Below are 11,788 nucleotides of genomic sequence, written 5' to 3' on the forward strand. Positions count from 1 at the left end.
CGGACGGCACAGCTCCAAAGAGTTTCCTAACGAAGAGCGGTGCAGCCCGTGGCACAGCGCGGGCGCGGAAGCCGGGCGGACGCAGGCCCAGCAAACGGCGCGCGGGTGGCCCGGCCGTGCGGCCTCGCGGCAGCACGTGCCTGCCCGGCGCAGCGGGCCCGCCGCGGCGGCAAAAAACCAACGCTCTCAAGTCAGAGGGTGTAGGCGTCGACGGCGTCGTACGTGCATTGCAATCCGAATTTGACTTTGTACTGTGGATATGCGGGCCGGACTCTCACAACCACGGGCGTCCCAGGCCCAGAGCAGGCTGCTGACGTCGCCACAGTGCCATTGATGATGTACTCCAGGGTGGCGGCGCCGTCGTCGCTCGAGCAGCTGCCGGGCAGCTGCATGACCTGCCCGGGGGCCTGGCAGGCCGGCTTGATGCAGGTGACTTTTGGCGCGTCTGGGCAGACGGCCTCTGTGCAATTTGGCGGCGGGATGTGGGTGGCGGGCGGGGAGAGGTTTGACAAGAAAATGTATGATACCAGGCAAGCGGTTGGTGCAGCGCGTCAGCAAGCAAGATTCCAAGGTTGCAGGGAAGGCTGCCTGGCCGCCGGTTTGTGGTAAGCACATGTTCACACTTCTCGCGATCTCGATGCCCAAAGACATCAAAGCGACATCAAACTCAGGAAAACCCCACATCGGACCCACCGTTGCTCGGAATAACTTTGAAGCTTGCAGTGTTGCGCAGCTTAACCACCGGCCCGACCACCGCGCACGCCGCCGGCACGCCCGCGGCGAGCACCAGCGACGGTGCGACCACCGTGGCGACGTCGTCGACAGGGCACGCCGCCGCGCCGACGGCGGCCGCGCCCACGGTGGCCGCGCTCACGGCGGCCGGGCCGGCCGCGTACGCGATCGCGGCCCCTGGGACGCTGCTTGTGCAGAGGCCTGAGAGGGGAACGCTCGCGCCGGCAGTCGAGCAGTCGAGTTGGGCCGGGCAGGACCATTTGACGTCCGCCGGCGCGTAGGCACACTGGCTGGCGCCCTGGAACGCCCAGGCTGCAGACAGGCGGGCGAGCGCGCTGCCTCCTGTCTCCTTGTTTTTGGTGCAGCTGGAGGGCTTGAGGGTGCAGAGGCCGCCCACCGCGCTGTCTGGCGCGAGCGCCTGCCTTAGGCACGACGGCGCCCTGCCCGGCCGCAAGGTTTTAGGCCTCAGCGCGAGCAGCTCCCGCCGCAGCCGCCGCAGGCCAGGGACAGCAGCTGTGGGCGCGGCGGCGGCGGCAGCTGGGGCGCCACAGCGCTTGAGCGTGCCGCTGCGGGTGACCATCGTCAGCGCGGCGACGCAGCGCCCGCTGCCCCATTTTTTGGTCTCGACGGTGACGTTTGAGATCAGCTCGCCGTCCAAGGTCACCCGCGCGCCGCCGGCAGCCGCGTCGCAGGCGCCGCCGGCGCCGTCGCACGACGCGGCGAGCGGCGCGGCGCCCGCGGCCGAGTACCGAAGGGTGAGGCCTGTGAGGCAGCCGTCAGCGTTGAGGCAGCAGTCGACTGCGGCTACGGCCCCGCCGGCGCAGCCATTGCTTTTCGCGCAGGCGCCCCTGCGGGCATCGCGTATTTGTGGGAGTGCGTCCGTGGTGAGGGCGGGCGCGTCGCACGGCGAGAGCGTGCCCTGTTGCTGCGGTGCAGGATGCCAGCGGCACGAGCCTCCAGGCCGCTTGATGCGCATTTCAGGGACATGCAATAATTTATGTGCAGAATGCTCGCCCCTGTTTTATCGTATGACTTGAGGGAAGGGGGTTAGCACGTTGTTCACGCCGAGAGCAGCGGGGTGCGCGCGGCATCGCGCCACAGCCGGATGCGGCGCGCTTTACTTGACCCCGGTCGCGCTACAGACAAGATTTATACTCTCACTGTGTCTGAGCTGGAAACGAGCAGCCCGAGAAGACCATCGCGAGCACTGTCAACCAGCGCGCCGGCCGCGCCAGGGCCCTGTGATGACCACGCATGGCTCAGAAACTTCTAGCTAGCAGTATATCTGCGACTTGATTTGTATCAAGACTCTGTTTTGCTGGTGCATTGGTGCCCTGGACAGATCGCAGCGTCGCGCGGACTGATGAAGGATGTGTGGCTCGCAAAATGTATTCCAAAACAATTTTTTTCAGTGGCGATCATGATAATGGGCGAAGGCACAGGCTTCAGAACTGCGTTCAGGGGAGGGTCAAATTTGACGAGGTGACTGAGAACCACGGCCACCGAGAACGAGCTGTCGCACCGTTGTCACGGGTTTGTCGTCATGAACGGGCTGACAAACATATGCGCCTTTTTTGGGTCCCAACGGGACCCAGCCCCGGGCTCCACCGGCTGTCATACATTCTTTGCTTGCAGTGAAGCTCCAGACGAGCGTGACGCATGTGACCGCACCGCCGGCAAGTCGCTTTCACGGTGGCGATGGGGAGAGTGCCCCCATGGAAAAGCTGCCGTTAGTCAATACAAACATCGTTGTACAACAGGGTCCCTTTCAGTCGGGGGTCCTGCACAACGTGCAGCGTGCCCGGAGGGCCATCTGACACACTGAGCGCGCAGACTTCTGACCTAAGAGCGATTTGCATGCGCACGAATGGATAGGTGACACATGGTCACATTGCATTGCTGCCAGCTACGACACGTCAGCGCTCCTCTGACAGCTCTGATCCCCTGCAACCCTCGGCGATTGGCAGATACTGCAACGCTGGATGCGCGTCGTTCAGCGTCAAGATGCTGCTGCTGCTGCTGCTGCTGCTGCTGCTGCTGCTGCTGCTGCGTGCTGCTGCTGCTGCTGCGTGCTGCTACTGCGGTTGCTGCTGTTGCTGCTGCTGCTGCCGCTGAGATAATCAACCACTCACCCCTGCGACAGAGTATCCAGGGAGTTACAGAAGCAGGAATTGGCAATTCAGGTTCTTAGCACTGCACCATGACAACCGCCAAGACTCAAACACTTTGTCCACGCGGGAGGCCCGGGCGGCGTATGCGTTTCCGTCCAGTTTGAAAATGGTAGGTGCGCGGACGACATCCAGCATCGAGCACTCGCTGAAGAGCTGCTCAAACACAACGGGCGGAAAGGTGGAGGCCACAGCCGCGCAAGCGTGTCCGCCTATGATGCAACAGGGCTTGGCTCTGCAATGTGTATTGGGTGCCAGGCCAGTGTGTGTGTGTGCGCGCGCGTGTGTTTGTGTGTGTGTGTGTGTGTCTGTGTGTGTGTGTGTGTGTGTGTGTGTGTGTGTGTGTGTGTGTGTGTGTTTTGCAAGCTGCTGGTGCAGGGCAGCCGCATACCGTATTTACCACCCAAAGAATGCAGGCAGCGCAGCGCACCTTCAAAAAGGTGTCTGCCGCCTGATGTCAAGCCAATGCAATATCCAGGAGGGTGCCTGTCATTGTGACGAGGTGATTGTGGTATGGGGGTGATGGCCCCTATTGCAAGGCACTCACAGGGGACATATACACAACACTCATCGTTCACTTATTCATCCGACGGTGCACACTCTTTCAGGTGCACGGCGCGAAACAGAGCGGCAATCGGATTGCGACAGCCGCCTGGTGGCGCCTGCAAACACATGAAGCGCCATAACTTCGTTTCAGGCCAAAAAACGGATGCGCGCAAGACTGTCCAGGCGATCCCCACCTCTAGAACAAGCCGAAGTTATACAGGTCCTGCCACCACGCAACACGCCGCCACCGCATGCCTGCCCGCTGAAGCGCTGGCCGCCATCTACACCGCTGCGACCCGTGCTGGCCGTGGCGTCTGCGCCGCGAGGACCGCTGTGCATGGCTTGGACCGTCGTGGCAACCTGGGACAGCAGTGACGTCACTCTGACGTCACCCCTCGCAGGCATCCCCCGTCAGGTACCCGGGCACCCGCTCGTCGTCCCGCCCCTCCAGCCACCCCGCTGGCAGCGACACGCGCTGCGCCGCCGGCCGCCCGTCCGCGCCGCCGCCCTTCAGCCGCGGCAGGCGCAGCGCGGACGCCGGGAACGGCGCGGCGTCCGCCCCATGCTCCCCGACCACCGCCTCCCAATCCGCAAGGCTGCGGGCGGCGTAGAGGCGCCCGGCGAGATCCTGGCGCTCGAAGCCCGCCAGGTAGCACCCGATCAGCTTCCGCATCTGCAGGACGGCCGAGCGCTCGTCGCCCTCCCAGGACGCGAGGTCTGCCGTGTGGCGGAGAGCCGCCTGCAGGGCGCGTGCCGTGGCAGGCGGAGCAGGCGGCCGGGGCGGGGTGGGGCGGAACGGGGTGGTGCAAGTTGTACGGACAGAGCGATGATGGGTGGGGCCACAAGGATGGGTTCGATTACCCCAGGCCAGGTTGATGCAGCAACCTCCAGGCCAAGTTGTCTGAACATGCACGACTGGGGCCTGTGCAAACGCCCTCATGTAACAGGGGCGTCTCCAGTTCACTGCAGGGGCACGCACGGGCTCCTGAGGCAGTTGCTCTGTGACCTTTTTGGCTGAGCCCTCCTCACATTGCACGACCCCCGCCACTGCGCCCCCCCCCCCAAACAGACACACACTTGTCCGCACAGGCAACGCCGCATCTGCACCGGCCCGCGCTCCCAATTGTCACTCCTGCTCTCACACCTGCAGCACCCCGCCCAGGTTTGGTGGCGGCGGCGGCGGCCAGCGTGCCGTGTCGCCCGAGAGCGCAGCCGCTGCTTCAGAGAAGAGCCAGGGGCGGCCAAGGCAGCCACGGCCAATCATCACGCCGGCACAGCCTGTTTGGGGTTGTGGAAGGATGGGCGTATGCGTATGCAGCTCCTCGCGCATGCAGTCGGCTGATTTGAACGGGGAAAAGTCGAGGTTGTTCGCCTTGTGGCCGATTGGCTCACAGGAGCAGGTTGCACCACAGCATCACTTCGAGCCGGCGGCAAGCCGTTTGCAAACTACCCTTCAACTGAGCGTATAGCCACTGCCAGATGAGCCCCGCCTCATTCACACGCATGCAAGCTTGCAGGTTCATACAATCGCACGTGCGCGCGCGCGCGCGCACACACACACACACACACACACACACACACACACACACCGCCCCCACCTCACCCGTCTCTCGTATCATCCGTATCGCGTCCGCGCCCTCGAACACGTCCCCATTGCCAATCACAGGGATCCTCAGCTCCGCGGCAAGCTGCCGTATCGCCTCCCAGTCCGCCGGCGGCGAGTACAGCTGCTCGGCAGTCCGCGCGTGCAGCGTGACACCGGCGGCGCCCTCCTCTTCGGCTATCTGCCCGGCCTGCAGCATAGCAGGGTGTGCGCGTTGAGGGCGCCGGCTGGTGCCATGCGACAGCCGGCTGCCCCCCTCTCAGGGCTCTGCCTCAAAAGCTGCTGTTATCTGCTGCTGCGCCCTCTCTCAGCCGGCCGCGACCCACCCAGCCGCACATAAGTTCATGAGGAGTGTCTTATGTGCTGGGAAGCCATACAATGCGAAAACATCTGTCTTGCGCCTGTCTCCCCACCCACCTCAAGAAAGTACGTCATCTCCTCAGGCCGCCGCGCCAGGCCAATCCGCAGCTTGACAGTCAGCGCCGCCGCACCCCCCACGCCGGAAGCGGCCGCGGCCACGAGCCGGCGGAACAGCCGGGGACGCAGCGGGAGCGCCGCGCCGCCGCCGCGAGAAGTCACCTTCTTGACCTGTTGGGCGATCGGTAAATTGATGACAAGGGACCACGAGAGCGGCGCTGTGTGCTCAGCTGCAACAGCCTCAGCAAAGGCTGCAACCGGTGCAGCTGACAGCTTGGAACGCATGCAATGGTGCAGATTCGCGGCATGCGTGCGTTGCACCCAGACAGCCACATGCACCGACACAACACTCGCATGACGGCAGGGAGCACACTGCCGTCTCGATCACCCACCGGGCAGCCAAAGTTCAGGTCAACGTGCTGCACGCCGCATTCGTTGACCAAGATCTGAGCGGCGCGCCGCGCCGCATCGGGGTCGACTGCGTACAGCTGCGCTGATTTGACCGCCTCGTCTGCGTGCCACCTCGCCAGGTGTCGCGTGCGCGCATTGCCCGCGACAAGCTCATGGGCTAGTATCATCTCCGACACGCACACCGCGGCGCCCGCCTCGGCGCACATGCGACGCAGCGGGGCCGACGTGAGGCCGGCCATGGGCGCGAGGAGGAGGGGGACTGGCAGCGGCGGCAGCGGGCCAAGCGAGAGGGGCGGGACCTCGCCGGGGGCGGCGGGGGGGACGGCTGCGTTGAGAGGAGACACAAGGTATTCTGATGCTGGGGCCGCTGGCGGCATGATGGCGGCGCTGAGGGCTCCAGCCGCACATGGGCGAGCGGCGACCGGGCAGGGTTGCGCCAGCAACGGCCTCCTCGGCAGATTCAAGCTCGCTGTGCTGCCATGCATGATGTGCGAAAAACGCGGATGACGCTTGCGCGTCTCAGCACAGCTGCGGCGGCCTGGTGCTCTGGATTGTACGTAGACTGGTCCTGAAGAAGCGCTGCTGCCATTCAACGAATGTGCGAGGCAGGCATTGTGACGCTGTGTCTGTGCTGCTGGCAACGCCAGGGCAGCAGCTGCAGCGGCGGCAGCGTGCAGAGCGGCTCAGGCCAGCCAATGCTGCAGAGTGAGTGCGGTGTGGCCACTGTACAAGATCTTATGACACACTTGCGCTGAAAATACGAGGCTCCTACAGCCTGGTACTGCAATACAGTTGTGCAAGTCGCACAATGATCTTCGCGGCAGGCTCAACGCAGGTGGTGTATTCGACAAATGAAAGCAACAAGGTTGCATTGAAAATTATTGCCGGTGCTGCAGGTTCAATGACAGATGCTCTACAGCTTCACAATCACAAGCTGGGTGAAACCTCGTGCGCCCCACCCCCCCTTTCAAGCCCCATGCTGGTGTGCTCATTGCTGGTCCCCGCCTTGCAGCCGCCGTGGTGCTAAGTCTAACAGGGGCTGTGATGAGCAGAATTTACACCACCCTCCAGCAGTTTTCGCGTCCAGGAAGTGTATGCGGCATGTGTGCCAGATGCAAGCCCTGGCATGCTTGGATGTTGGTCGCTCGTGCTTGGACCACACACTGTCTCACACCAGCTGTGTGGATGAACAATGTTGCCAGTTGGGCGTGTGTATTTACAGGCCGGCCGGGACGGCTGGCAGTGGGCACCCAGCCGCCGAACCGCATGCACAGGGAGCCTTCATCTTGGCGCACGGACGCCGCGAGAAGGCCTCAGCTCTGCCGCCGCCGAGTGACGATTGAAACACCAACCATGTCAGTTGCAGCCAAATGTCAGAAAATGGACCAATGTTGCAAGAACCGCCCCCCCCCAAATAAAACCATCATACTCCTGGGCCGTGCACCCACGCAGATAAACAATATGTTTGTAGTGCAGATGCTGTCCAAGGAATATACATGCGCTTTATTACGCGACCAAGGTTGGTCTCTGGGCATCGTCCTGGGATGTGTGAAATGCTGCCACAAGTGGGGGAGGTGCTTGCTGCCAAGCCGCACACAAATAAACAGCCCCGACGGTGGCTCCGACATGATATCTTTGAAACGCCCCCCCTTCCTATTTGCGCCTGTCAGCTGTCCTGGCCTGCCTCCACTGGTCACCAAAGACATTGTATGCGGCTACCGCCGCCACGTAGCAGCCCAGCGCCCCGGCAAGCACGAGCCAGGGCCCATGGCCGCCGTGCAGGAGCGCCGAAGCAGGCGCGTGCGCGTGGTCCGTCTGCTCGATAGCCACGCGCCCTGGCAGCTGCGCCTGCCGGACCGAAAAGGTCGGGTCGGCGAAGAACGAGGGGTCCTCCAGCGACAGCACGATCGAGCCGCCCGCGCCGGCGCCTGGGCCGGCCAGCTGCCGCTGCTGGCCGGGGGCATCTGCGCCCTGGTCGTTCGCCGTGTGCACGGCAAACGACCCGTCGCCAGCGTCGATGCCGCCAGGGCCGCCTTGCTCCGCTAGCTCGACCGCGATCTCCTTTTCGGTGTTTTTATGTGAGTGCAGCAGGTCCCCGTACCGCTTTTCGAAAGCGGGGTTTGGTTTCCTCGGAAGCAGCGAAAAGTCCCCCGCTAGGAGCCCCTTGATGACGGCGCCGCTGATCAACACGTGGGCCGCGCCGGCTGCCAGGCAGCCGGACGGGCTGCCGCTGTGCAGGCGGCACGCGAGGGTGGCGGTCCGCACGTTGTTCTTGCTAAGGATTGCCAGGAGAGGCAGGGAATTCGAGCCCGTGGTAATCCTTTTGTACGCCTGTTATCGAAGCAAAGGAAGGGATAAGGGGTTGACACGGGAGCGTTGGCGCAGTGGCAGCGTACAAGACAACTTGGTTGCTGGCAGGTGGAGCTGGCGGCTGTGCCGAAGGGAGGGGAAGCGCGAGGAGGAGAGTTGGGGTCCAGCAACGCATCTCATCACAATGCGGCCAAATGCAGGCTAGGCCTCGCCAGCCCCGGCTGCCACGTCTACAGGATGACCAACTCGCGTTGTTGATGGATCAGTCGCAGCCAACGAGATGCGCTGCATGCGCATGAGCGGCGCGCATGGCACCCGCGACGCGGCCCCCATGGATGGGACTTGGTCGGCACGCAGCCGACGCCGGCCCGCACCTTCGCGTTCGGGCAGTCGCCCCAAATGTCCGGCCTGAGCTGGCGCAGGTGAACCAGGAAATCTGCACGCTGTAAAACAGACATGGCCAGCAGAAGGTACATTGTAACTACCCATGTTGTGGTAGCGGCGGATCAGCAGGCCAAGGTGCTCGAGACCCACAGTCCACCCGCCCCGCGATGCCTGGGACCGTGTGCGCCATGGCGGGCCTCGCGCACCGCTCCGCCATCAGCACAGCCCCTCCCCCACACCCGCAGCCCCGCGTTGTCGCTGATCAGGCGCAGGCACCCTCTCAAGGGGCGGCCCGGGTGGCGGACCACGGCTGCGCTGCTGCGCCCTTCGGCTGCGCACCTTGTCGGGGTGCTTGCGGGCGACGTCCCTGTGCAGACACGCGCCCCTCCCTTTCGGGTCCGCCTTGAGCCCCAGCTCGAACGACGAGACCCACTGGCACTGCCCCGCCGCCAGCTCGCTGCACTTGGCCGCGCGGCGCGCCTGAGGTCCCGAGCGGCAAGGCGCATGGTTGGTGGCTATTATGCACAGCATCACAAAAGATGTGCTTGGGTTGCAATCGGGGCCTTGTGCGGGACCTGCCCGCAAAATCTGGGTGGGCAGGGCGCCATCCCCACTGCCAAGAGCCTGCGTGCGACATGCATCTGTGCTTGCATGCAGCAACTTGAGGGTGAACGCATGTCGCGGATGGAGTTGAGCCTGCGTGGTGCATGTCAGAGCTGCGTGCGCCCAGGCGGACGGAGTGGAGCGTGCCCGTGGCGCCTCGCCCACTTGCCTTGGCACAGGGCACATGCTTTGCAGCCATGGATCCTGGGCAGGCCGCCATTAGGGCGGCGCCTTGAAGCATGGCGCCCTTCGCGAGCCTGCATGGAGGCACCTGCGGGCGCGCGCAAGAGGGCCACCCGGCGCGTCGCTTAGACGGGCGACAAGATAGGATTCATAGCGCCATAGGCGGCGCGGCACATGGCCGAAGCCACAGCGCCCGTCACCAGCGCTGCTGTGGTGGGGGGCCCCATTCACGCGCGCCACCAGCCGCCGCTGTCGCTGTTGCGAACCCACCGAGGCCTTCGACCAAGTACACCCCGGCCTGTTGTCCTTGCTGAGGCAGTCCGTCTCGCTTTCCAACAGGCTGCACGCCGCGTCGGCACCGACAGATTTCAGCAGGGAAGCGGCGAGTGTGTCCCTGGGCTTCGGTGCGGTCAATGCTGCCACGACGAGCACTGGGTGCGCATCGCACTTTCGTGTCCAATCATCCCAGGCGCACTTAAATCAGGTGGAGGTGCAGGGGCGAGGGGGGGGGGGACGTGGGACAAGGATGTCCTGCCGACCAAGCAGGCGCCTGACCCATCAACACAGGATGGCTGACGCGCACCTGCCGCGTGCCCAACGCCAAGGACCGACCGCGCAACGTGCGACGTCGCCATCCAGCCCGCATATTGTTAGCAAATCACCTCACCTGGCTCCCGATGACCTGTCCGGACAGCTTTGACACGTACTGTGCCGGTGGGATGACGGGGCGGAGTGTGTGCAGCCCACCTGAGGCTTGCTCACTACTTTGAACTAGTGTCAATGCTGCGATTAGAGACAGAACACCCAGCGTGTGAAGCGAGATCATATCGCTTCGTCGGGCGCGTGCTACGACGGTGTACCATGAGTGAATTATGCAATAATCAGAAGCGGAGCGAAAAGAACAACCTCGGAAGACGAGGAAGGCGGAGCTCTCCATCAATGTTGGCGTTCTCGGCTCACTCAACTCCATCTGTTGCTGCAGCCACCCTGCAACCAGCACGAGCAGCACAACAAGACATACTGAGATTTTGCAGATGGCACAGCGGTTGCTGGTGGCAACACTCAAGTCATGAAACAAGTAGCGCTTGGATACAAACAAGCAGAAGAAAGGCTCTGAAAGCTCCTGCGAGCATGCCCGCAGCTGGTCACCAACAACTCACCACCCAGCTGGTTGGAAAGCTTGACGTGTGGTGCATGCAGTTACCACGTGTGCAACGATCAAACAACACATAGCCAGGATGACTGAAGGGCGGCAGGGCCGAGCTGATGTTTCTTTGCCCAACGAGAGGAGAGGCAAAAGCCTCACCCTGTGAACACTGTCACCCACGCAGGTGGTTGTCATGTGGTTGCAGCGTGCAACGCTGTTGACGGGTGCACCCCTGTGACGTGTGCGACAGGCCAACCTAGCAGCCGCCAAGGCACGCGAAGTAGCTTGCTGCGGAGGCACAATCGCAGCTGTTCACTTGCAAGTGAGTCTACTTGTGGGTCGGGGCGACGGCTGGGGTGGGTGCTTCTACGCATGCACGCCTGTGTGATGCCAGTGCATTTGTCTTAGGCCAGGGTCCAGACGCAGCCGATTTGAAACAGCGTACTTCCCTGGCTGTGCTGCATGCGGGCGCCTCTGCTAGTCTGCCTGCACCTTGCCACTGGCCGCCTGCGCGCGAGGGCGGGCGCAACGGGCTCGAAATCACCCTACGACACGGTAGCATACTATCCGAGGGCCGCACGCCATAATGTAACGCATATAAACCTGAGGATTTGCACTCATGACCAGAAGGGCCAGCAGACCCTCAGGATCGCGCATACAGAGATACAGTACGAATTGCAGATCATTGCGTTGATGGGCCGGGGGGCCGTGGATACACATTTGTGGCAGCATTTGAACGTGCATATGTCATGAAGCTCACACCACGGCCTCTTTATACCTTCACATGGAATACGGTCGTTCAACTGTGGATGTGAGCAGCTGTCCATCCACCCGCGGCTGCAGTGTCTAAAAGCGGATGGCGGAGGGCGACGATGTGGCAGAAAATCACGTGCTCTTGGTGAGATGCAGGCTCGTCGGTGCAGCGCTGCGCAGTTGACTGATGAAAGCGCTGTGCTGGCTGTTTGATGCATGCAGACGAGTCGCTTCGGCGGGGTGAACCAACATGCCAATTGCGCTCATGTTATGCATGTAGGCACAGGATCATTCCTCCTCAGGTCGGGATGATCCCCCCGCGCCCGAGCCCGACTCGCGCCGCGGCCTGCTCGCCTGGGCGCGCCAAGGGCGCTCGGGCAGATGGGGTGCACATGCTCCAGTGGCGGCGGCGGCGGCGCTCGGGAGCTTCACTGGTCGCGGTGACAGCGCTTCTGCAGCCAGCTTTGCAGAGGAGGACCTTCAGCGGCTCGCGCTGCGCACGCAGGGCCGCATAACAACCAGCAGCGGCGG

General features: G+C 63.2%; 2 protein-coding genes across 2 annotated transcripts; both read right to left on the bottom strand.

Annotated features, from left to right (window-relative positions):
* Window positions 1-3,834: 3,834 nt before the first annotated feature.
* On the bottom strand, window positions 3,835-6,254 carry MNEG_3906 (putative tRNA-dihydrouridine synthase; the record flags this gene model as incomplete). The annotated part of the gene is made up of 5 exons (XM_014047616.1): window positions 3,835-4,185; window positions 4,591-4,724; window positions 5,050-5,239; window positions 5,467-5,637; window positions 5,859-6,254. 5 exons carry the CDS (start codon window positions 6,252-6,254, stop codon window positions 3,835-3,837), a joined length of 1,242 nt encoding a protein of 413 aa, XP_013903070.1.
* Window positions 6,255-7,530: 1,276 nt separating this feature from the next.
* On the bottom strand, window positions 7,531-9,102 carry MNEG_3907 (hypothetical protein; the record flags this gene model as incomplete). The annotated part of the gene is made up of 3 exons (XM_014047617.1): window positions 7,531-8,208; window positions 8,562-8,630; window positions 8,911-9,102. The coding sequence occupies 3 exons, from the start codon at window positions 9,100-9,102 to the stop codon at window positions 7,531-7,533; spliced, it is 939 nt and encodes a 312-aa protein (XP_013903071.1).
* Window positions 9,103-11,788: the final 2,686 nt, after the last annotated feature.

Source organism: Monoraphidium neglectum, assembly GCF_000611645.1.
Source record: "Monoraphidium neglectum strain SAG 48.87 unplaced genomic scaffold scaffold00515, whole genome shotgun sequence".
NCBI lineage: Eukaryota > Viridiplantae > Chlorophyta > Chlorophyceae > Sphaeropleales > Selenastraceae > Monoraphidium > Monoraphidium neglectum.